At 52.5% G+C, this 26036-nt stretch overlaps 1 protein-coding gene across 1 annotated transcript in view; it reads right to left on the bottom strand.

Annotated features, from left to right (window-relative positions):
- Positions 1-17048: 17048 nt before the first annotated feature.
- LOC137355980 (WD repeat-containing protein 26-like) overlaps positions 17049-26036 on the bottom strand; it is a 44106-nt gene continuing 35118 nt past the window's right edge. Inside the window, exons 12-13 of the mRNA XM_068021683.1 lie at positions 24726-24911; positions 17049-20379 (exon numbers count right to left, since the gene is read on the bottom strand). Coding sequence (XP_067877784.1) covers positions 20348-20379; positions 24726-24911 — 218 coding nt within the window. The 3' untranslated portion in view covers positions 17049-20347. The remainder of the gene's footprint in view (positions 20380-24725; positions 24912-26036) is intronic.

Genomic DNA, 26036 nt, shown 5'->3' with positions numbered 1-26036 from the left:
TAGTTTTTGCGTGTACAATAAATGCCAGAAACCAGAACCCTGCCTTGTCTTTTGTTTCAAATAGGTCAGTTTCTGGGTTTGTTGCCGCACCGTGAAATTTGCGATTTAAATATGTAAAATTCACGATACTTTAAAATCCCGTGACGGTGAGACGGGTAAAGCTTGACCGTGAATTTGCTGGGCCCCACTTGCGTCGCTCATATTTTGTTCGCTAATGCTGCTGTGAAGCAACTTGGGACTTTGGGCGATGTTGCAGGCGCTAGATAAATGCAAGTTGTCATTTGGGAAACTTTTCTCGGTGCATCAGGTGAGAACCAGCCGCTCACTCCAGCTCAGTCGGACTCACGGGTGGCCTGAGCCATGTTTTACTAAGATGTTGAGACACCTTCTTCCCAAAGTATCTTCTGCCCTGACACTTTTCGCGACTGCTGGGGTAAAACTATCTGTTGTATGTCAATTCCCCTCAACCATTACCCATCTCCGGTCCCCGCCTGATGACCCCAGACTCTCACTGGGACACAGTTCCAACAGTCTGGGGCCTCCCTCCCGATTCTCACGGTCATTCTTCATTTATGAGTCTCAGCAGAGCATTCAACTATGGAAAGCATCACAATTCTATTCTTGCACGATAGCCACACAAGTACAGGTTCAGACGAGGCGTGGAGGAGGGGTAAAGTAGTTGCTGGATAAGGATCAGCTCCTGGCTGATATTCCCCCCTCCCGAAGGCAGGGTCAGCTGGATCCCAATGGAGATTGTTGTTGCACTGAATGGGAGGATTGACCGACTGAGATGTCGAAACTACAAGAGGAAATGTCCACCAGGTGGCGGCATTGCTGAACAATCCACAAGGCAAGCGCCAACGACCAGCGAAGTCAGGATCATTTCCAATTGTTCAGAACTTGAGAAATATGTTCCAAAGTGACTGAATACAGGGAATTTCGAATGAACGATTCTGTGCTCAACGGAAGAAATGAATTGCCAACCTCAGATACAGAGTAAAGCTCCCTCTACACTGTCCCCATCAAACACTCCCAGGACAGGTACAGCACTGGGATTGGCTGCTCTCTGATTTGGGAGCCTGAGTGCATCAACGAACTGGAAGCTCTTTTTGTGAGTTTGCTTGGTACTGAAAGTCTTTTTCATTGATTGTTGGGGGTGGGGAAAGAAGAGACCTGAAGACCTTGGGTGGGGCTGCATTGTTCAACAGGGAGCTCCTGTGTTTAACATCTTTGGATAGGGAGCTCCCTCCCCACCCCAACTACTAAGCCTGGGACAGCTGGAGCTGCCCAGGTGAAGAGACTTATTATCTGAACATCGAAGGAGGCGTGTGCCTTGGCAGCTTACAGCTGACCCAGGTGAAGACATCACCCCACCCTCCCAACTGGAAGACCAGCTACAAGACTTGTGCAATACTAACAAAGACTGATTCCTCTTGGCCTTCCTCTCCCTCAGCCTCTTCCCTGTGCTACATCCTTTAAGTGTTACATTTTTGATTTATTGTATTTGCTCTTTTCTTTTTTTTTGCTCTCAACAAAGTGCTTGTAACTCTTCCGCCCCATGACTTCTCAGTCCTCTCCGGTGGCGGGGCCCTCCTATGCTGCAGCAGCTGCGACAGCTTCTCCTGTGGCCCCGTCACCATTTAAAATCTTAACATCAAAGCATGGGGTGAAGAGTTACACCCATCCTAATATGACTATTGAGGCTTGTGTTAAGGCAATGGCCGTGGTTGTCGGCCCCTCGGCCATTGTTGCAGCCTCAAAGATGTATGGGAAGGCTGTGTTCTTCCTGAAGACCGAGCGGGCTGTGTCCCTCGCCCTAAGTACGGGGCTCACAGTGGGTGGGATTTTCCTGCCAGTGGACCCTCTGGGGGCCACTGCGCATCGGGTAATCTTGTCGAACGTCCCACCCTTCATTCCTGATGAGCTCCTCCTCCCCCACCTACACCATCTGGGGGAGGTGAGGTCAGGGATCACCCCAGTCCCGCTCGGTCTTCGGGAGCACGGCCTCCGGCATGTCTACTCCTTCCGCCGCCAGCTATTCATGCAGCTGGCGCGGGAGGTGGTCTTGGAGGGCCACTTCGGTATAGAGTTTCAGGGGACGGCCTACCGCGTCTTCTGGACCTCGGATGGAGCGCGGTGCCACGTCTGCAAGGGGTGGGGCATGTTCGTAAGAACTGCCCCAACCTCCCGGCCGCCAGCTCCACCTCGGCGGCCCAGAGTGGTTCCACCGCACCTCCTCCCACTCCCCCCGCAGATCCAACAGACACCGCTCAGTCGGTTCCGGAGGCTGTGGTTTTCACAGCCTCTGGCGGGGAGGGGAGCGTCCGTCCGAGCGGAAGGAAGACGCGGGGAAAAAAGAAACATCATGAGGCGCGTCCCCTGGACACTTTGACTCAACCCGAGCCTGAGCTCAGCCCAAAGCCCATTCCCATGGAATCCACCTGTCCCAGGGCTGGGCTCAGGCCCAGGGTGACTAAAAAGGGAAAAAAGGGTGCGGAGGCGGAGGCCTCTGATGACATGGAGGTCTCTGAGTCTCCGCGCCCAAGTGCGAAAAAGAGGAGAAGGCACCCCTCCACAGAAATAACACAGGGCCCTGAGGTGCAGGGCCCATCTGTTGGAGGGGAGCTGCCTCCTGTTTCTGGTCCTCAGGTTCCCCCTACCGCCACCACCAAGGCTGCAAAGTCTGGGCAGGAGCACTCTATTCCTCAGGATGGAGGGGAGGGGATGGCCCCGGTACTTGAGGCCCCTCCTGAAGGAGTAAGTGGGGCCCTGCTTCTGGTGGGGGAGCCTGGGGAAACCGCCCATTCCGCCACTGCTACTGGGTCGGGTGCCCTGAATGAAGGGGAGGGCGAGGCCCCAGAGGGTCGGGCCTCCCAGCCGGAGTCCACCACCAACCAGGAGACACCCGACCCAGTTATAACTGAGAATGCTGCCCCATCTGCTGGGCCTGTGGGTGCTGGCGGAGCGGGAGATGGCCTCCTCTCGCCGCCTCCAGTCTCGGCTCCGGCTGGTTTCCCGGAGTCCGGAACTTCTGTCTCCCCTGGACCACTCATTGGCCTGGGGACGGAGGTGGAGGGGGGTCCTGAACCGCTGGTGCCTACAGGCTCCAGTTTCACAATAGAACCCAGAGAGGACTCCTCCGCCATCGATCCTGGGGGTGGGATCGTGACGGAGGCGGGACCAGCTGGCGCGGCCGGGACGTCCGCCCCACAGTGTGTGGTGGATGTGTCGACCGCTGGCGGTAACGACCTGGAGGAGGATGGGGATTCGGTGCGAGGCACGGAGGATGATCTTGATTCCATCGCCAGTGAGGTGGTGGAGTCCCTCGTGCCTCCCACCGAATCTCCTCTCATCCCCACGGCGGAACTCCGGGATTTCCTCGCGGCTTGCAGAGGTTGCCGCAATAAAGTTCAGCTGGCCCTCGACCGTTGGTCGAATCTGGCGCTGATCATACAGTCCGTCCGTGCCGCCCTTAAGATAGCGGGCAAGCACGCGGACGTGAAACTGGTTGAGAGGCGCCGTTTTAATGTGTTCCTCAATGGGTTGCTGGGGGAGTGGAGGGCCAGGTGCACTTCCACTCCCTCCTCACAGTGAGGTGTTTGTGACGGGTTTTTAATTACCTTTGACATGAAGATAACCATAGCCAGCCTCAACATCAATGGCAGCAGAGGGGCTCACCGCAGATTTCACAATCTCTCAGTCCTTAGGGAAGGGAGATACGCGGTGAGCTTTCTGCAGGAAACCCACACCGTTCCGGGAGACGAAGCCACCTGGCTCCTGGAGTGGCAGGGTGGGGTCTACATGAGTCACCTCACCCCTATTTCTAGTGGGGTGGCTATCTTGTTGGCCCCGACTTTTCAGCCGGAGATCTTGGGGGTCAAGGAGCTAGTGCCGGGCCGCTTGCTCCACCTCGCCGTTCGCCTGGGTAGCGTGCCGCTCCACTTTGTGAACGTGTCCGCGCCCAGGCCCGGCGCTTTGCAAGCGCGCTTCTTTGAAGAAGTGTCCGCTCTCTTGAGCTCCATCGATAGCGGTGAGTGCATCATCCTCGGGGGGGATTTTAACTGCACCCTCGAGGTGGGGGATCGCTCCGGTCCCCAGCGCGGCCAAGCGTCGGTGGAGAAGTTGAGGGGACTGATCAGCTCCCTTAACTTGGTGGACGTCTGGCGGAATCTCCATCCCGACTCCAGCGCCTTCACGTGGAGGTCTGGAGGAGGGGGGTCGCGAATCGACCGCCTCTACATTTCGCAGGCGTACGTCTCCCGCGTTTCGGCGGCCTCCATGCGGCTGGTGCCGTGCTCGGACCACCGCCTGGTGTGGGCGGAGTTTACTCCGCTCTGCACGCGGGCGGGGTCCGCGTACTGGCACTTTAACAACCGGCTGCTGGAGGACGTGCGATTTCGGGACTCGTTCTGTCGATTCTGGGCCGACTGGAGAAGGAAGCAGGGGGGCTTCCCATCCTTGAGGCTATGGTGGGATGTGGGCAAGACTCACATCCGCGTCTTCTGTCAGGAGTATGCGAAGGGGTCGACCAAGAGGCGGGAAGCCGAGATCGGGCACCTTGAGAGGGAGGTGCTCGACTTGGAGTCCCGCCTCGGTCATGCCGTCGTGGACCCGGCCCTGTGGCAGGCATACAAAGAGAAGAAAGGCGCGCTGAGGGACCTGCAGCTCATAGGATCCCGAGGCGCGTACGTGAGGTCGCGGATCCAGATCCTGGAAGATTTGGACCGCGCCTCACCCTTCTTCTACTCGCTGGTAAAATGGCGGGGGGTCCGTAAGCAGCTCGTTGAGCTGCTGGCCGACGACGGATCCTCCATCACGGATCCGGAGGGAATGGGCCTCCTGGTCCGGACGTATTACAGTGCGTTGTTCTCTCCGGATCCATCCAGCGAGGATGCGCGCAGAGTTTTGTGGGAGGACCTGCCGCAGGTCAGCCCGGAGGGCGTTGAAGGATTGGAGGCTCCGCTCACGTTGGCGGAGCTGACTGGCGCCCTCCACCAGCTCTCGAGGGGCAAATCCCCAGGGCTGGATGGGTTGACCGTGGAGTTCCTCAGGGCGTTCTGGGACGTCCTGGGGGACGATTACGCGTGAGTCCTGGGGGAAAACCTGGCGACCGGGGAGATGCCCCTCTCCTGGCGCAGGGCGGTCATCGTCCTGCTGCCGAAGAGGGGCGATCTCCGCCTGCTTAAAAACTGGCGTCCGGTCTCCCTCCTCAGCACAGATTATAAGATCTTTGCCCGGGCTATGGCCTGGGCTCCGTGCTGGCCCACATGATCCACCCCGACCAGTCCTACACGGTCCCGGGCCGGTCCATCCAGGACAACATCCAACTGGTCCGGGACCTGATCCATCTTTCCCGGAGGACTGGTCAGTCGGTCGCCTTTCTCTCCCTCGATCAGGAGAAGGCGTTCGACAGGGTGGATCACGATTACCTTTTCGGGACTCTGCGCGCTTTCGGACTCGGGCCGCATTTCGTGGCCCGGGTCCGACTTTTATACGCCGCCGAAGAGTGTCCAGTCAAAGTTAACGGGTCCTTGACGGCGCCCCTTCGATTTGGGAGAGGAGTGCGTCAGGGGTGCCCCATGTCCGGCCAATTGTATACCATCTGCGTGGAGCCCTTCCTGTGCTTGCTTCGCAGGAGGTTGATGGGATTGGCTCTGCGCGAGCCGGCCATGCGGGTCGTCCTCTCGGCTTACGCCGACAACGTGCTCCTCGCAATCACAGATCCCGTTGACTTGCGGAGGATGCGCGACTGCCAGCAGACCTTTTCTGCCGCGTCCTCCGCGAGGATCAATTGGGAGAAATGTTCCGGACTCCTGGTTGGTCAGTGGCGGGTGGACTCCCTGCCGGAGGAGATGACACCTTTTGCGTGGAGCACCACGCACCTCCTCTATCTGGGAGTCCACCTTAGCCCCGCTGAGGAAGCCTGGCCGGCAAACTGGCAGGAGTTGGAGGCGAAAGTCACCGCTCGGCTGGGGCGCTGGACAGGACTGCTCCGAGTGCTTTCTTACAGGGGCCGAGCGTTGGTCATAAACCAACTGGTGGCCTCCATGCTGTGGTACTGGTTGGTCACTTTGGCCCCGCCCCCTGTATTTGCCACCAAGATCCAGAAGAAACTCGTCGATTTCTTCTGGGGCAAGAGGAAACACTGGGTCTCTGCCGCGGTCCTGAGTCTCCCAATCGAGGAGGGCGGTCAGTCGCTGGTGTGCGTCCGCACCCAGGCTGCGACTCTCCGCCTTCGGACCCTGCAGAGATACCTGTACGTTGAGCGTCCTCCCAGATGATGTGCGCTGGCGACGTATTTTTTCCGCCAGTGTCACTGCCTTCAAGACGACACGCAGTTCCCGGTGGAGTCCGTTAGCCGCGCCTCTCTGAGGGAGTTGCCTGTCTTTTACTGGGATCTATTCCGAGTCTGGAACATGGTCACCTCCAGTCAGGGCACTCCCCCACCGGTGGAGGAGAGCGACTCGGCTGCCCGGGCGGCCGACTCTGGGGACGGTCCGGCGGGCGGAGGAGTAGCCGAAACCCCCGGGACGCCCCTCACTGCGGGTGGCGAGGGGGCTCGGGAGTGCGGAGCGATCCCGGCCGAGCTGACCCCCGCTCGGCCGGAACTGCTCATCGGACCCAGGCCCCGAAACCCTCCTCGGGAGCCGGTCCCGCACAACCCGAGCCGCCTCTCGGAAATGCCCTCCGTGCCATTCCAATCGGCGCGGAGGGGTTTCCTGTACGGGCTGCTCCTTCACACTCTCCACTTCCTCGCCCTCGTCAGCTGGCCGGACACGCCCTGGCGGTCCGCGTTGCCATCTGGCGGCGAGGGGAAACCCCGATGGAGGTCTCTCTACGTGGGAGTCTTCCCCCTTTATATCGGGGACCTGGGGTGGAGGGTGTTGCATAGGGCAGTCCCGTGCAATAGGCTTTTAAGTAGGTTCACGGACTCCCAGGCCGCCTGTACTTTCTGCGGCCTGGACGAGTCCGTGTTCCACATATATACGGAGTGTGCGAGGTTGCAGCCCCTCTGAGTATCTGAAGGGGCTGCTCCTCAAATTCTGGCTGCACTTCAGTCCCACGCTCCTGATCTTTGGGCACCTGGTGCGGAGGGGCTCGGGCCGGGAGGAGGATCTCCTCGTCGGTCTGCTCCTGGGCCTGGCCAAGGTGGCAATTCACAGGTCCAGGTTGCGGGCCGTCGGGGGTTCCGTCCTCCCCGATTGCCTGCCCCTTTTCCGCGGTTACGTTCGCGCCCGGGTGTCCCTGGAGAAGGAGCATGCGGTGTCCGCCGGTACGCTTGAGGCCTCTTGCGACCGGTGGGCACCGCAGGGACTGGAGTGCATCATTGACGCCGAAAATGGCATTTTAATTTGAGTTTTTGTTGATTTATCTGGTCTTAAATAAAGTTATTTTTAAAAAAAATGTAAATATGTATATAAAGGGGGCCTGAGGAATAAAGGCCCCCTCAACATGAAAATATAAAAGGGGCCTTGGGTATAAAGGTCACCTAAAAGAAAAAAAAACAGGGTTAGATACAGAGTAAAGCTCCCTCTACACTGTCCCATCGAACCTTGCACTTCCAACTTGGAGTGGCTCAGCCCCTCCCCCACAAGAAGTTCGATTTGCCCCCAGCCTACCAGTCGCCCTGTCAACGACCTGATATTATGGTCTGTATTGCTCCAGTTCACGAACGCAAGAGGCGCAAACAGATTTTAGCATGAGATTTTGTAATGAAGACACACTCACAGATCTTCAACATAAATGTTGTTTAGTTCAGTATTCCAGACAATGATAGTCGCAGGGAGGGAATTTCAGGTGCAGAGGGTGAGGGATTCGGGAATGGTCCCACCAGATTGGAAGTTGGCAAATGTTGCACTGCTTTTCAAGAGAGGAGGGAGAGAGAAAGCGGGGAACTACAGGCCAGTTAGCCTAACATCAGTTGGGAAAATGCTGGAACCTATTATTAAGGAAGTCTTAACAATGCAAATATGATTGGAACAAGTCAACATGGTTTTCCTTGTTTGACAAATTTATTCGAGTTTTTTGAGGATGTAACTAGGAGGGTAGATAAAGGGGAACCAGTAGATGTAGTATACCTGGATTTCTAAAAGGCATTTGATAAGGTGCCACACAAAAGGTTAATAAGGCCCATGGAGTTGGGGGGTAATGTATTAGCATGGATAGAGGATTGGTTAAAGGACAGGAAGCAAAGAGTGGGCATAAATGGGGCAGTTTCAAGTTGGCAGGCAGTAAATAGTGGAGTGCTGCAAGGATCAGTGCTGGGGCTTCAGCTATTTACAATCTGTATTAATGGCTTGGTTGAAGAGACAGCGAGTAATGTATTTATGTTTGCTGATGATACAAACATACAAATTAGGAGCAGGAGTAGGCCACTCGGCCCTTCGAGCCTGCTCCGCCATTCAATAAGATCATGGCTGAACTGATTACTCCACATTCCCACCTACCCTCAATATCTATCTATCCACCTCTTCCTCAAAAGGTGGTGGAAGTAGAGTATTTGAATATTTTTAAGGCAGAGAATTCCAAAGACTCACGACCCTCAGAGAAAAAATTTCTCCTCATCTCTGTCTTAAATGGGCGACCCCTTATTTTTAAACAGTGACTCCTAGTTCTAGATTCTCCCACAAGGGGAAACATCCTTTCCACATCCACCCTGTCAAGACCCCTCTGGATCTTATATGTTTCAATCAAGTCGCCTCTTACTCTTCTAAATTCCAGCAGATACAAGCCCAGCCTGTCCAACCTTTCCTCGTAAGACAGCCCGCCCATTCCAGGTATTAGTCTAGTAAACCTTCTCTGAACTGCTTCCAATGCATTTGCATCCTTCCTTAAATAAGGAGACCAGTATACACAGTACTCCAGATGTAGTCTCACCAATGCCCTGTATAGCTGAAGCATAACCTCCCTACTTTTCTATTCGATTCCCCTTGTGATAAATGATAACATTCTATTAGCTTTCCTAATTACGTGCTGTACCTGCATACTAACCTTTTGTGCTTCATGCACTAGGACACCCAGATCCCTCTGCATCTCAGAGCTCTGCAATCTCTCACCATTTAGATAATATGATTCTTCTTTATTCGTCCCGCTAAAGTGGACAAATACACACCTTCCCACATTATACTTTTGGCCAGGTCTTTGCCCACTCACTTAACCTATCTATATCCCTTTGTAGCCCCTTATGTCCTCTTCACACGTTACTTTCCGACCTATCTTTGTGTTGAAGGGATTAAGTAGAAACAAGTTGAGTTTTAGAAAAGCATCTCAGCAGAATTTAAGAGTCAGGTTAAGAAAAGAAACAAACATGCTGGCAGCTTAAAGGGCAGGATTAGGGAGTGAAGGTTGGAGTCGGGGCTCGAGGCCACTGTTTCCGTGGAATGTCGGTGTAATTGAAAACAAAGAGATAATAGGCTCGGGTTGGAGTCATCTGGTATGTGTATTGATAAGGTTGAGGATGTGTGTTCATTGGAATGTGTAATTAATCACAATTGTTTTATGATCAATCATAAAAATCATCCGTTATTTGAACACATTGTATGATAAGCATGGTATATAAGTTTGTGCTCCTGAATGTCGAGGCAGCGTATTACCTTGAAATTCCAGAGGTGGCGTCTCTCCTTGCATACGCTTGATTAAATCGATTGAACCTGTACCTGAGTCTCCTCGTGTGGTGGTGTAGTTGGCACGATACGTGCATCGGACAATTGAAGTGGCACTGCGAACGGGTGAGTATATTTATTTACCAACCATAGTTCGGGCAGTAAGCCTACCTGAGAGAAGGTCCGGGTGAGCATACAAAGAATCTGAACGAGGACTCAGGACAGGAAGCAGAACCGCGCTGGCAGGGCAGTAAGTGCGAAGCCGTGCAGAGGTCAGAAACACTTACCGTGAGGTATACCGAACATAGAGCTGTGCTGGCTGCGAGAGTTATAGGGGGGAATAGGGGACCGCGCTGGGTGAAGTCAGGAAGCTAGAAAAATGTCATAATAGCAGTTGAGTGACGAAATGTTTTCCTACTGCATGAACTATGCTGTGGAGTTGACAGTCATTAACTCTTTGTTGTCCGGCTTTAATTCTGAAAGTTTGATTCTGGTACTTGTTCTATTTTTATATGTATATTTTTGTGGGAAACTTGGGTCATGTTTTGAGGGCGAACTTGTTGAACCTAGTGTGTGCTCCTTAGGATCGGGACTGGGAACTTAACACAGATTTTTGGGACCTTGAATTCATAATTACAGGAATTAATTTTCTAAGTTTGGAATTAAATAATTGTGAAAAGGGATTGACGAGTGTGTTCATTTCAAGTTAACATTGTGCGCCTGAAGAAAAAAAAAAGACGTAATTTACCTTTTCCTAAAGAAAAAAAGCACGTGCTATTCTGTTCGGTTAAGTTTACACTATTAAGGTTAACTAACCTGTTAAGATGTGGTGGCCACAATGAACTTTCAAGTTGATGTTGTCAAGTTGAGGGAGTCATTAATTACAAAAGATGCTAAAAGTGGGAACTGAGGCCACAGCAAGAGATCCTGCAGCTTCGAAGAATGTAACTGCGGACAGCAAATGTGACAAATATCAATGAGACAAAGTGCTTGAGAAGGAGAGATAGTTACAAGCATTTCTGTCTTTAGTGTTAAAAATAAACATGCAATACCACCAAGTCTGGGCAAGAGAAATTGGAACCGATAAACAAAAATTGAATTGATTATTTTTTCTATATGATTTTTTTTTCTTCAGGCATCTTTTCCAATGACTGCAATATAACCCAAAATGTAAAGAGAAAGTTCTTTAACATTCTTAAAACAAAAGAAGTTCATTCAAGCACTCAAAGATAAATTTATCTGACATTTAAGAGGACAATCAAAGTTTTAGAAAAAAAAAACAATCTAGGTGATTCCCAAGTATAAAAAAAAACAAAGTTTCTTGTTGGGAGATATTAAATGGAACGTTTATAAAACCTGTCGTTTCAGCAACAATGTTATTAGAATTGGGAATAATTTGAGATGTCCAGGATATAGTGTAATTTAGCAAAGTTACTTTTAAGAAATTAATATGCCTTCTAAGATAGAGAAACAAAAAAATATATAAACAATATGGTAACGCCTGGAATCAAATGGGAACGTTTGATTTCTGTTTTCAAGAATTATGACGGTACAGTTTCTCCGGGGCTTGTGAATGAAACAGAGTTATAATTACACTTGAATAAATCAATTGAACCTGTACCTGAGTCTCCTCGTGTGGTGGTTGAGTTGTCCCGCAAATGCAGTAACCATAACTTCGGTCCCTTCATCCAAGTCATTTTGAGGCCCCAGCACAGATCCGTGTGGCACACCACTTGTTACATCTTGCCAACCAGAAAATGACCAATCTTCTATCCACGCCAATATGTTACCCCCTACACCATGAGCTTTTATTTTCCGTAATAACCTTTGATGTGGCACCTAATCAAATGCCTTCTGGAAATCTAAGTACAGTACATCCACCGGTTCCCCTTTATCCACAGCACATGTAACTCCCTCAAAGAACTCCAATAAATTGGTTAAACATGATTTCCCTTTCACAAAACCATGTTGACTCTGCCTGATTACCTTGAATTTTTCTAAATGCCCTGCTATAACATCTTAAATAATAGCTTCTACAAAGCTTGGTGGAAAGATAAGCTGCAGAGAGGACATAGAGAGGTGGCAAAGGGCATTAGACAGGCTAAGTGAGTGGGAAAAAGACAGCAAATGGAGTATAATGTAGGGAATACTGTGTGCAGTTTTGGTCTCCAAATTTAAGAAAGGATATACTTGCACTGGAGGCAGTGCAGCGAAGATTTACTAGATTGGTCCCTGGAATGAGGGAGTTGGCCAAAGATGAGAGGTTGAGTAAATTGGGCCGATATTCTCTGGAGTTTAGTAGAATGAGGGGCGATCTAATTGAAACATACAAGATTTTGAAAGGGCTTGAGAGGGAGAAGCTGAGAGATTGTTCCTACTGGTCAGGGAATCTAGAACACGGGGACACAGTCTCAGGATAAGGGGCCAATTATTCAGGACTAAGATGAGGAGAAATTACTAAACTCAAAGGGTTGTGAATCTTTGGAATTCTCTATCCCAGAGGGTTGTGGATGCTCCATCATTGAATACATTTAAGGCTGGGATAGATTTTTGGTCTCGCAGGGAAACAAGGGAGTGGGCAGCAAAGTGGAATTGAAGCCCAAGATCAGTCATGATCATATTGAATGGCGGAACAGGCTTGATGGGCCGAATGGTCTACTCTTGCTCCTATTTCTTGTGTTCTGGGGAGGGTGGGGCAGGACAGGGGAATAATGAGGCCCCTTTGACTAACACACAGAGCCTTGTACCTGAGGACAAAGGAATTCAGAGGAAGGCACAGCGAGAGTCTGAAATTTAAGAACATTTCCTTCAGTTATTGGAGGGGAGATTCTAGCTCGATAGGAATTAACTTGCATTTCCCAGTCTTTCCCAACCTCAGGACATCACAAAATGCAGTTGTAATGTGGGAAACACGGCAGATAATTTGCACACAGCAAGATCCCACAAACTGCAAAGTGATAATGACCAGATCATCTGTTTTCAGTGATGTTGGCTGAGGGACAAATATCGGCCCCAGGACACCGGGGAGAATTCCCCCCCCCTCCACTCTTCTTCCAATAGTGGCCGTGGGATCTTTTACATCCACCCAGGAAACCAGGAGGGCAGGCAGGGGTTCGGTTTAACGTCTCGTCTAAAAGACAGCACCTACGGCAGTGCGGCACTCCCTCAGTACTGACCCTCCGACAGTGCGGCGCTTCCTCAGTACTGACCCTCCGACAGTGCGGCGCTTCCTCAGTACTGACCCTCCGACAGTGCGGCGCTTCCTCAGTACTGACCCTCCGACAGTGCGGCGCTCCCTCAGTACTGAACATCCGACAGTGCGGCACTCCCTCAGTACTGACCCTCCGACAGCACGGTGCTCCCTCAGTACTGACCCTCCGACAGTGCGGCGCTCCCTCAGTACTGACCCTCCGACAGTGCGGCGCTCCCTCAGTACTGACCCTCCGACAGTGCGGCGCTCCCTCAGTACTGAACATCCGACACTGCGGCACTCCCTCAGTACTGACCCTCCGACAGCACGGTGCTTCCTCAGTACTGACCCTCCGACAGTGCGGCGCTCCCTCAGTACTGACCCTCCGACAGTGCGGCGCTCCCTCAGTACTGAACATCCGACAGTGCAGCACTCCCTCAGTACTGACCCTCCGACAGCACGGTGCTCCCTCAGTACTGACCCTCCGACAGTGCGGCACTCCCGCAGTACTGACCCTCCGACAGTGCGGCGCTCCCTCAGTACTGAACATCTGACAGTGCGGCGCTCCCTCAGTACTGACCCTCCGACAGTGCGGCACTCCCGCAGTACTGACCCTCCGACAGTGCGGCACTCCCGCAGTACTGACCTTCCGACAGTGCAGCACTCCCTCAGTACTGCCCCTCCGACAGTGCGGCACTCCCTCAGTACAAGTGGAGCATCCAAGATTGAAATCATTGGATTTTTTTTTGTTGCGAAAGGGGATCACGGGATCTGGAGCAAAGGAGTTGAGGTACAGATCAGCCATGGCAGAGCAGGCTCAAGGGGCTGAATGGCCTTGTCCTGTGCCTATTCTCTTACTCGGTGGTCTGAATGCTTTGGGAAGGGCTGTTCTTGATGTTGCTACCTTTTTGGTTACTGAATTGGAGCTCTGAACCCCAGAATCTGTTAATAGCAGCGAGGGAGGGTTTGGGGAAATTAAAGAGGCCCGAGATTTAAACACAGAGGAAAAGCTGCAGCTTTCTTTTGGATGAGAGATTAAACCGAGGCCCCACCTACCCTCTGAGGTGGATGTAAAAGATCCCATGGCCACTAGTGGAAGAGGAGCCAGGGGGGTGGGGGTGGGGGCGGTTCTCCTCAATGTCCTGTCGCAACCAAATTATCTCATTTGTTGCTGTGCATAAATTAGCCACTGATTTTCCCGCATTACAACAAATACCGTGCAAGATTATTAATTTTGCCGAAGCTTTTCCTCTTGCACTCATCAGGACAACGCGCAAGAATAGCGATGCAAGGGAAAGCAACAAATTTGTACTGTATGAGGAGAGAGGGCTGATTGCCTAACATTGGTATCCTTGCGAACTGTCCTGATGAGTGCCAGATGAGAAGCTGCGACAAAATGTCGCAGCAATACTATGTAACCCCCACCCACAGAGGCTGGTTGAACAGGAGCCCAGGTCAGTAGTGGAAGGGGGAGGAGAATACAAACTTTTAAGCAGCCGAGGGGTACATTTTTGGGTGGTGGGGGTATTAAGCATAGGGTAAAGTGGGGTCAGGAGATTTGTGAGTGGGGTGATGGACAGAGAGAGATTTATTTCGGGTTTTGAGTCCCAAATAGAAATGGGACACAGAGGGGAAAAGGTCACTTAAATATGTCTCACAATGGGTCACAGGTAATAACAACCACCTGCATTTAGATAGCACCGTTAACATCGTAAAACGTCCCAAGGTGCTTCACAAGAGCGTCGTCAAACGAAATTGGACCCCGAGTAAGGAGATATTAGGGACAGGCGACCAAATGCTCGGTCAAAGAGGTCGGTTTTAAGGAGCGTCTTAAAAGGAGGAGACAGAGGTGCGGAAAGGTTTAGGGAGGGAATTCCAGAGCTCAGGACCCCCAGGCGACTGAAGGCACGGCCGCCAGTGGAGAAGCGATGGGAAGCGGGGGATGCTCAAGGGGCCGCAATTGGAGGAGCGCTGGAGGAGGTGACAGAGATAGGGAGGGGGCTAACTACAGAGGGATTTAACAACAGGCATGAGAATTTTAAAATCGAGGTGTTTCTGGACTGGGAGCCGGCGTAGGTCAGCGAGCACAGGGGGTGATGGGTGAATGGGACTTGGTACGAGTTAAGACACGGGGTGGGGAGCAGCAGAGTTCTGGATGAGCTAAAATTTACAGAGAATGGCCCAATAAATTTGTTCAACAGGTAACCGTGCCCTCTCGTTTACTTTCGAGAGTTGGAAAAGAATTCCCCGAAGTCTTTGCCTCCTGAAACTGGGTAGCGATTTGTTTCCCCCCGCCCTACATTCCCAGGGGACGGGTTTCTGGGACCGCTCCGCCCTATGGATAGGGTAACCCACCAAAAAGCAAAATCAGCCAGTCTGCTGGGGGACGCTCCCGGAATGCTCAAGGGAGTCTCCATCGCTCAGGGACCGCTTGCTTGTAGTCCAGAACTTGATGGCGTCAAGCAGCTGAGGGCAGAGGTCAACGGTGACCAGCCGGTCTCCGGGATGGGGGGGTGGGGTGGGGGGGGCGTCACTGACGTCAGTCCAACACCCTTCATGGATTCCCCCCAACACCGGCCTGGGCTGCAGCCTCCGCACTCAGAGGACCGGATGTCTGATCTGGAGGAGTGTTCATCCTTACGAAGCATAGTGCCTTTCCTCAAGTACCAGCTGATAGAGGGGGGCAGCCTGTATTAGCTCATCGGAGACCCCAGCTTGGATGAGACACTAAACTGAGGCCCCTCTCGGGTGGGTGTAAAAGATCCCATGGCCGCTATTGGTAGAACAGCGATGGGGGGAGCTCTCCCCAGTGTCCTGGGGCCAAACTTTATCCCTCCGACTGCTTATCTGGGCATTATCCCTGTGGGATCTTGCTGTGTGCACATTGGCTGCCGCATCCCCATACATTACAACAGACTAAAATACTGCAATGTAAAGCAAGTGACAATAATGCAGTGGGACCATTCGTAATGGAGTTGTATTGCTCCTCGCTGCCTTCCATCCAACACGGGGAGGGTGCCTGGGGCTGAGGCGCCCCCACAATTCTCCCGGGACCCAAAGTTTTTCTGGAAACTCCAAACCACCGCAGGACACTTCAGCTGTTCGAACCTCCGCCCGACCAGCAAAGAGCCAGCCTCATGTCAGGATATCAGCTGTGTTTCTGCCTCCTGCCATCTTATCCCTTCACCCATGGGTGCCAGACTGCCCTTGCACAGATGTATGGGCATGAGGGGAGCACTGGGTGAGGGGCAACGAAAAACTGGACCGCGCTCCCAACTCATTTTCCTTTGTGGAGTCCTGCATTCCGCACCCAACTTCATTGCCCCAGTCATCAGTCGCCAACCAGTCAAACATCCCAATAAACTGGCTATCTCGGGACGCCCTCTTCAATTGACCAGGATCGAACTGGTCACCTCAAATTCCAGAGGTCAGTCCCTGAGGCATGCAATTGGAAAGGCTTGCGATGAAACAGGGCTAACGACACACAACGGGGACATCTGAAACCACCTCTTCAGGTGCCTTCTTGGGTTAGGGGTGTAGGCTGCCAACAACTCCAGCAAAGTTTCCCTAGGACCTCAAGATTGATCTTCAGGATAGTGCGGGGATCAAGCTCGGAAGAAAAGTCAAAAATGGTTTTAGGTGGGTGGGGGTGGTTTAAGGGAGATATCAGGAAAAAAAGAAGCCTTCTCGACTTGGTGGGGCAGATGAGGAAACCCCCAGCAATCCGTCCAGCTACAGTCACCAACCCTGCAGGAGGAGATCAGCTGTAATTGTACTGAATGACGGTGCAGGCTTGTATGGCCTACTCCTGCTCCTATTTCCCACGTCCTGATGCAACGCTGGTTTGATTGTGCTACCGGTTCTGCACCTCCTCTGCTTGCCAGTCACAGATGCCCACCACTTGTCCGGGCCACCCAGCGGCTGGACATCCCCGGCCACGGAGGTGGGGGGGGGGGGGGGGGGGAGGCGGGGAACGTAGGGGAAGGCAACGAGAGATTAAAGGTTGAGAAGTCACAGAGTGTTCTGGGAGACCGATAATAGTGGATATTTATCGCAAATAGGCAGTGCTTGGATTGGGGTGTCCAGGGACTAACCCAGGTGCAGGGTCCGGCTCATAACACGGTCCTGCCCGCACTCTGTCATCTTTCCAAGAGGGACTCGACCCTCCTCTCCCCACCCTCCAGAGTATACATGTCCCACATCAGTGTGTACAGAAAGGGTCAAGTGTATTATAAAGCACAGCGGAGGCAAATCAGTACATCAGTAGGTTAGGGTCCTTTATTACAATAGATTAGTTTACGGACACGCTGATAGACTCCTGCACAGATAAAGGTAGGTCTTAAAATAACAGCAGGGGTGTAAAGAGGCATGATGATATCTCCCTCCCTGCACCCCTCGCTCACGATCACTCGGAGGGATGTCGCACAGACCGTGTGCACCCGCTCCAAGGACATTGCTTACCTGGGCAGACATAATGTTGAATACTCAGTCATTGTAAAGGATCACCAACTCACTCCATATACAGTGTCATCCATCTAAATGCATAATGTCTCACTGCATTAACACACCTTAAAATGCATGAAATTCCTCAGTTCCAAACAGTCTAACACACAATAATAGTTCTTAAACGCATAACACTCTTTTTTTTTTTAATATATAAACACGTAAAATTACTTTGTATAGACATCACTAGATTTTCCCCCACTGCATTCACTTCAGCACCCTAGCCCAAACCTTCTGTTCCCCACCCCCCCCCCCCACTGTCCCTATCCCACCCCCTCCACTTTCGAATGTAACTGTCCCAGGACTCTCCATGTAACCAGTGACTTAAAATGTCCCCATGAGACGGAGGCCAGCGAGAATGACCAGCGTCAGTCCCAGCGTGATCGAGGTCACTGATGGTCAAGTCTGATGCCAGCCCTGGCCACACTGTGCCAGTATCTCCCGGGCACATCACAAAAGGCTGCCTGTAATTCCATGCCCTCCCGTTTTTTTTTTTACAATAATGACTCCTAACTCGTGCCATTTTCTGGCTTCAGTGCAACTTCTGGAGCGAGACCGCAGTGTGGTTTTCCTCGAGGCTCAGCCTCGCTGCCTCGTCCCCACCGAGACCCCGAGAAACTCCGTCCAGGGCTCCCGCACGTTTCGGAGCTGCTTACTTTAACCACTCAGTAAAAAAAAAAGTCAAAACAAACGTCGGTGCAGTGCTGGGCAGGACTCCACCTCCCGGGCCTCTGTGTATCGCCAGCTGCTGAGGTGGCAAAAGCTCTCTCCCTCACCACCTGGACATCTCCTTAAAAATCCTTCAGGTGATTGGCGGGGGAGGGTCAGGGTGAGGGGGTAGAACCTTCCTCAGGTCACGACAAACCCTGGACTTCACGGCCGTCTCTCACGGTCCCTCTCCCTTCCCCCGCACCCACCCGCCGGTCAAGGGTGCTGCCGGGGTAGCGTCACCAACTCCTCAGAGCCTTTACCATCGATGCCAACAGCTCATGGGAAAGGGGAGAGCTAGTCCCAGTGGCATTTCGCGTGGTTAAATGGGGGCTGTCCGTGCTCGGGGTGGGGGACCCCTCTGCACCAACACTGCCCCCTTCAGGAATGGGATGCAGTGGAGCCCTCTCAGGATGGGACAAGGTGTTTCATTACTGGAGGTCCCAAGTCTACAGTCTCAGGCAGTGGGAGAGGCCTTAAAGTAAAAAAAAACAATCGGGGGAAGTGAGCACCTGAGCAGAACCCCATCAGAAAGGCACCCACACACATACATACACACACACACACACCCCTACACACAGAGGCAAAGAGCTTATAAGCCTGGAGGCCACTGACAATAATCGAGATTGGGGTGGGAGGGGAAGGGGGTTACACCCGGAGGGCGAGACAGGGAGATCTTGGAGTTACGGAATCGCAAATCCCCCAAACCCCACTCCCCGAGGGTGCTCAGCCTTGGAGTGGAAAGATTAATCGCGCTGGCACCAGTTGCTTGTCTGCTGGGTGGTGCGGTCCAAATGCATTGAGGATCCCCTCGGCATCTCTCACCCTCCACCAACCCCAACAACCCACAGCAGCTCACTCCCCTCCCCCAGGGGAGAGCTCCCGACAGCAACATCAGGGACTCGGGGCCGTGTGCGACGCGAGGTCACTCTCAGGGACTCGGGGCCGTGCGAGCGGCTTTTGATTCCCACCTGAAGGATTTGCAGATGGACCGGTTTTGGGGGGTGGGGTGGGGTGCGTTGCTGGAACTATTAAACTTCCCAGTGGATAGGTCAAGGGTCAAAGGGGAGCAAGGGGGAAGGGTGTCGGAAGACATCTCCACAAACAGAGAGGAACACTCAGCACTGGCTTGAAAGAGGACAGCTAGCACTGAGGCGGGGCCCAAGCGTCTTGACGGGCGGGGGGGGGGGGGGGGGGGGGTGGGGAATTGCGCACTCTGTACAGCGCCACGGATCGGGCCACCCTCCCTTGTTCTGAAATCTTGGTACCCCCCACCCCACCCCCAGCTGGCATTTAAACTCTGGTCCCTGTCCCCACGCACTCTGCAGGAGAGTGTCTCTCTCTCTCAGTCCAGGCCCGGCACCAGGAGACGCTGCATCGAGGCTGGGCAGTCGTGCCAGTGACAAAGCCGAAGACGGGGGCACAGTTACATCTGAGGAAAGGATTTGGGGGGGTGGGGGTTCAGTCAGGAGGGCGGTTCTGGGGGACACACTCACACAATCCCCCACACCGCCCCCCCCTCCCCCAGGAGGGGGCTCGAGAGTGGACTGGGCGAGACAATGCCTCCGCGAAACTCATTTCCCGACACTGCTTGCGCTTTTGCTCCTGGGAGGCCCTTTGACCCCCAGCAGAACGACCCCCTCCCCTCCCCACCCCCAAACCACATCGGGCCCTCTCCAGGCGCAGGGCTTAGAGGCAACAGAGCCACGACCAAATCTCACGAGGTCCCCATTCGGGCGTCAAAATACAAACAGTCGGGAAGGTCTGCAGATTATGTATATATATATATATATATATATCTCTATATTCTTTTTTTTTAAAAAAAGTTCATTTTTGAACAACCCGAGGTGGTGTGGGAGGGGAAATAAACAAGAATTAAGTGGTTCAAGATGAACTCGCGCTCCCTGCCCCCATCCCTACACACACACACACACACACACACACACACACACACACACACACAGACAGCTCAGTGGGAATGTCAAGTTTCTCATGCTGCCTCGGACAATGAGCTGAATTCGTAGCCATGCAGTGTTGGTAGCACCGTCGGCATGTGTCCGCGGATGCCAGCTCGCTGGTAAACACCATTCCCCCCCCTCCCCCCACTCTCGGGCAGAGCGGAGAAGCTGGTGACTCTGGAGTTTGGAGGGTGGGGTGGGTTGCAGGTAGAGCTGGCATCAGATGGCACAGGAGGTCGGGGGGGGGGGGGGGTGGGTGGAGGGGAAATGGGGTTGTCGTGGCTGCTGTCTTCTTCTGTCCATCAGATGGCGGGTTGCCCGATCGAGCAGGCATCGAATACCCGAGCGGCACAGCGAGAAAGTTAACTGGTCCCCGGCTCCAGGTGTCAGCTGTCGGTGGTACTGTTGCTGCTGCATCCTGCGGAGGGAAGGAAGGGAGAGGTCAAGGCACTCACTGAGTGATACCACACAGAAATGCAGCCCATCAGACCTGCGCCAGCTCCTGGAATGAGCTATCTTTCGAAGGGAAACGAGGGCGGGCGTGTATGGTTGGGGGAGGGGAGTGGGGGGGGGGGGGACCATAGCAACAGGAAGAGGCCATTCAGCCCCTTGAGCCTAGTCCGCCAGTCAGTTCAATCATGGCCGATCTGCAGTTTAAGTCCATCTAGCCGCCTTGGTTCCGCACACAACTCTTAATAGCCTTACTCTGCAAAAGTCTATCGATCGGAGTTTTGAAATTGCTAACCAACCTCCAGCCCTCCAGCCTCGACAGCTTTTCTGGGGGGGGGAAGAGTTCCAGATTTCCACTCCCCTTTGTGTGAAGAAGTGCTTACTGACATCACCCCTGCTCTAATTTCAGCGTTGTGTTGCCTTGTCCTAACTCCCACCCCCAACCAGAGGAAACAGCTTCTCTCGCTACCCTAATGAATCAGAAGCATCTCCATGCAATCCTCTAATCCTAAGGGAGCTCTGCCAGTCTGCGACACTGTGCCAAGGCACCCAGTTGCTCTACCGGTCCTGCCCAGTCAGTCGTGGCGAGTTGCAATGCAAGGGCATTGAGTCACACGCGCACCCTGGTTATTCTCGGCTCCGAGATTGAAATGTCACACAATACCTCGATGACTCAGGCTCCCAATGCAGGGCAAGCTCCAAGGGCCAGGCTGTGTGACATTCTCCCCACCTCCACCTCACACACAGCTCAGGATAATGACGCAGGGACCTCTCGCCTTTCGCCAGCTGCACTCAACGTCATGGCAGCGTTAACAGCCCAGCTCCCAAGAACTGAGGACTGCACCAGCGAACTTGAAGCCTACGGAATAACAGGGACAGGGGCAGCATGGATATGAAGTTGGCAGAGGGACAGGAAAGGCAGTAGTGGTGAACGGTTGTTTTTCAGACTGGAGGAAGTCGGGTTCCCCGGGGGTCAGTATTAGAACCATTGCTTGTCTTGATCGATATTAATGAGCCAGACTTGGGTGCGCAGGGCACAATTCCAAAATTTGCAGATGACACAAAACTTGGAAGTATTGTGAACTGTGAGGAGGATAGTGAAATGGACGGACATGTGGCAGATGAAGTTTAATGCAGACAAGTGTGAAGTGATACATATCGGTAGGAAGAACAAGGAGAGGCAATATAAAATAAAAGGACACAATTCTAAAGTGGGTGCAGGAGCAGAGGGACCTGGGGGTATATGTGCATAAATCAGACAAGGTGGCAGGGCGGGTTGAGAAAGTGGTTAAAAAGGCATACGAGATCCTGGGCTTTATAAATAGAGGTGACAAGTACAAAAACAAGGAAATGATGATGAACCTGTATAAAACACTGGTTCGGCCTCAACGGGAGCATTGTGTCCAATTCTGGGCACCGCACTTTAGGAAGGATGTTAACGGCTTTAGAGAGGGAGCAGAAAGGATTTACAAAAATGTTCCTGGGATGAGGGACTTCAGTTACGTGGATAGATTGGAGAAGCTGGGGCTGTTCTCCTTAGAGACGGTTGAGAGGAGATTTGATCGATGTGTTCAAAATCACGAGGGGTCTGAAGAGGGTAGATAGGGAGAAATTGTTCCCATTGATGGAATGGTCGAGAACTGAACGACACCGATTTAAGGCGATTGGTAAAAGAACCAAAGGCGACCCGAGGAAAATCTTTTTTTAAAAAAACACAGCGAGTGGTTAGGATCTGGAATGCACTGCCTGAGAGTGTGGTGGAGGCAGGTTCAATCGTGGCTTTCAAAAGCGAATTGGATAAACACTTGAAGATTAGATTAGAGATACAGCACTGAAACAGGCCCTTCGGCCCACCGAGTCTGTGCCGACCATCAACCACCCATTTATACTAATCCTACACTAATCCCATATTCCTACCAAACATCCCCATCTGTCCCTATATTTCCCTACCACCTACCTATACTAGTGACAATTTATAATGGCCAATTTACCTACCAACCTGCAAGTCTTTTGGCTTGTGGGAGGAAACCGGAGCACCCAGAGAAAACCCACGCAGACACAGGGAGAACTTGCAAACTCCACACAGGCAGTGCCCAGAATCGAACCCGGGTCCCTGGAGCTGTGAGGCTGCAGTGCTAACCACTGCACCACTGTGCCGCCCCAAAGAGAAAAAATTTTTCAGGACTATGGGGAAAAGGCAGTGGAGTGGGACAGGCTAAATTGCTCTTGCAGAGAGAGCCAACATGGACTTAAAGGGCTGAGTGGCCTTCAGTGCTGTAGGCAAACTATGACTCTGATTTATAACAGTCTGTCAGGATATACGAGGCACATGGAAGTCTCCGCTACGGCACATGGAAGCTTCAAGGTGGGTCCCCTTTAAATGTGAACACCCAGTCACATGATCTTAAACCGTGCCTGAACAGAGAGACAGAGCGGTTTGAGTGAATTCCCTGAATGTGCGAACACTGATGGACAAAGCTGGAGGAAAAGAACCAACAGCATTCCGGGTTTCAGAAATCAGAGAATAAAACTGAAGACGATTAAAATAGCCGTTTGGTAGTACAGAACTTCAGCATTGCTGAAAACAGAGATATTTTGTCGAAGCTTTTCATCTTGCACTCATCAGGACAATTCACAAGAATACCAATGGCAAGGGAAACAACAAATTTATACTGCATGAGAAGAGAGTGCTGATTGGTTGGCAAGTGGACTCTGATTGGTAGAGGCATTGCCATCCACCGGTTTATGGTGACTGACAGTTAACTGCAAAACTTTGTTTGAAATTTAAACGGGCAGCTTGACTCCGATTAGTCAAGGCATTGCCCTGAGCAATGAACTCAAAACAGTGTCCAACATTAGATGTGATTCTGCGATTGGATATCATTTGCTAAATAATCCTCAGCGTTCTAAGAATTACACTGACAATTTAAGATTGCCAGTCGGGCTTGCAGTGTGGGGGTTTGTGCATATTGGAAGCTACATTTATTCATACACAGGGCCCTGTTCTTTGCAGACAGAAAGAACATATACACACATTGCACCTGTTTCAGTTAAACAAAATAAGTGACAGCCATTCGCTGGTTCATTCCTCAGAGCAATGCCTTGACTGATCAGAGTCAAGCTGCCCGGTTTAAATTTCAAACAAAGCTTGGCAGTTAACTGTCAGTCACTATAAACCGGTGCATTCTCCATGGCAACACCTCTACCAATTAGAGTCCACTTGCCAACCAATCAGCACTCTCTTCTCATACAGTATAAGTTTGTTGTTTCCCTTACCATTGGTATTCTTGTGAGTTGTCCTGATGAGTGCAAGATGAAAAACTTCGACAAAATGTCTCTATTTTCAGAAATACTCGAGACTAAAATCACTGGCAAACATCTAGAGGGGAGATGAGCAGAAATCTTTTCACTCAGTTGTTAGGATCTGGAACGTTTAACCTGAAAAGGTGGCGGAAGCTAATTCCATAAATAATTTTAACAGCGAATTGGATGCTGCCCGAGGATGAGGAATTTATAGGGTTATGGACACAAAAGCAGGGATGCGTTGGAATCATGCACAGCTGCTCCTTCAAAAGGGCCAGCACAGACACAACAGGCAGAATGGCCTGCTCCTGAGCTGCACAATTCCATGAAGTCATGATGAATTTGTAGAAGGCATGAGCTCGACTACTGTTAGAGCACTGGGTACAGTTTTGGGAGCCCCGTTATGGAAAGGACATTAATGAGCGTACAGCATAGATTCACCACGGTTGGGAAACTATCGGTACGAGGAGAGACTTGAGATATGAGACGATCGCCACTGGAGGAAAGATCAAGAGGAGATTGAATAGACATTTAACATCGTGGAGGCTTTTAGTCTTTCTCTGGTTACCACATTTCCTCTGCTTGGGCAGCCAGTGATGAGGATCATCAATTAAAGATGGTCACTGAGTGAGGAGAACGGTTGGAAGAAATTTCTTTTCCTTGGAATGTCACAGTGAGAGGTTGAGACAGATACCACTGCAGTTTTTAAGGGAAAACTGGATAAATATTTGACCGAGAGGAAGATACAGGGCTATGGGGATAGAGCGGGGCAGTGGGATTGATACAGGGATATGGGGAGAGAGCGGGGCAGTGGAATTAGTTTGGGACTGATACAGGGCTATGGGGAGAAAGCGGGGCAGTGGGATTGGTTTGGGATTGATACAGGGCTATGGGGAGAGAGCGGGGCAGTGGGATTAGTTTGGGATTGCTCTAGCAAGGAACTGGAACTGACACGATGGACTGAAAGACGCTGAACAAACAAATGGATGCAGGCTGGGCAGCTGGACTCACCTTCTGGATCCTCACCATCAAGGCTGGGCGCTGGCCCCCATATCCGGACCGTGCCATCATCAGAGGCACTGGCTAGCATTGAGGGGATCTGTGGGTTCCAGCTCACACAGTTGACTGTGCGTGTGTGTCCTGTCAATTCTGCCACAGGAAGCTCGCTCTTTCTGTGCCAGATATAGACTTTATGGTCTGCAGGAAGGAGTGAAAAAAACAAATGTGTTAGAGATCTGGAAAAACAAAACTTTGTGAACAGCATAAAGAAAGAACTCTTGTTTACATATCATTTTCACTACCTCCAACTCCCAAAACTATTGAAGTACGTTTTGTAGTCACTGTTGTAACTTAGGAAATGTGGCAGCCAATTTGCGCACAAGATCCCATTTAGCGATGGTTGGCGAGGGATAAATATTAGCTCCGGGACACTCGGAGGAACTCCCCACCCCTGTGCTTCCAATAGTGGCCATGGGATTTCAGTGTAACTTCACATTCCCCTGGGAAACTGGGAGTTTCGGTCTGGTTCCAGTCTCTGGAGTGGGGTTGGAACATGTAACCTAGTAGCACAGAGGGGGACGGGAGAGAGGGGGCGAGAGGGGGAGGGGAAAAAAGAGGGCGAGAGGGGGTGGGGAAAAAAGAGGGCGAGAGAGGGAGGGAAAAAAAGGGCGAGAGAGGGAGGGAAAAAAGAGGGCGAGGGAGGGAAAAAAAAGGGCGAGAGAGAGGGGTAGGGGGTGGAGGGGGGGAGGGGGGGGTAGGAGGGGGAGAGGGGGGGTAGGAGGGGGTAGGAGGGGGAGGGGGGGGTAGGAGGGGGAGAGGGGGGGGTAGGAGGGGGAGAGGGGGGGGTAGGAGGGGGAGAGGGGGGGGTAGGAGGGGGAGAGGGGGGGGTAGGAGGGGGAGAGGGGGGGGTAGGAGGGGGAGAGGGGGGGGGTAGGAGGGGGAGAGGGGGGGGGTAGGAGGGGGAGAGGGGGGGGTAGGAGGGGGAAGGGGGGGGTAGGAGGGGGAGGGGGGGGGGTAGGAGGGGGAGAGGGGGGGGTAGGAGGGGGAGAGGGGGGGGTAGGAGGGGGAGAGGGGGGGTAGGAGGGGGAGAGGGGGGGGTAGGAGGGGGAGAGGGGGGGGTAGGAGGGGAGAGGGGGGGTAGGAGGGGGAGAGGGGGGGGTAGGAGGGGGAGAGGGGGGGGTAGGAGGGGAGAGGGGGGGGTAGGAGGGGGAGAGGGGGGGGTAGGAGGGGGAGAGGGGGGGGTAGGAGGGGGAGAGGGGGGGGTAGGAGGGGGAGAGGGGGGGGTAGGAGGGGGAGAGGGGGGGGTAGGAGGGGGAGAGGGGA

This window comes from Heterodontus francisci, chromosome 44 (assembly GCF_036365525.1).
Source record: "Heterodontus francisci isolate sHetFra1 chromosome 44, sHetFra1.hap1, whole genome shotgun sequence".
Taxonomy (NCBI): domain Eukaryota; kingdom Metazoa; phylum Chordata; class Chondrichthyes; order Heterodontiformes; family Heterodontidae; genus Heterodontus; species Heterodontus francisci.
This window is presented reverse-complemented; position numbering and strand designations above follow the sequence as displayed.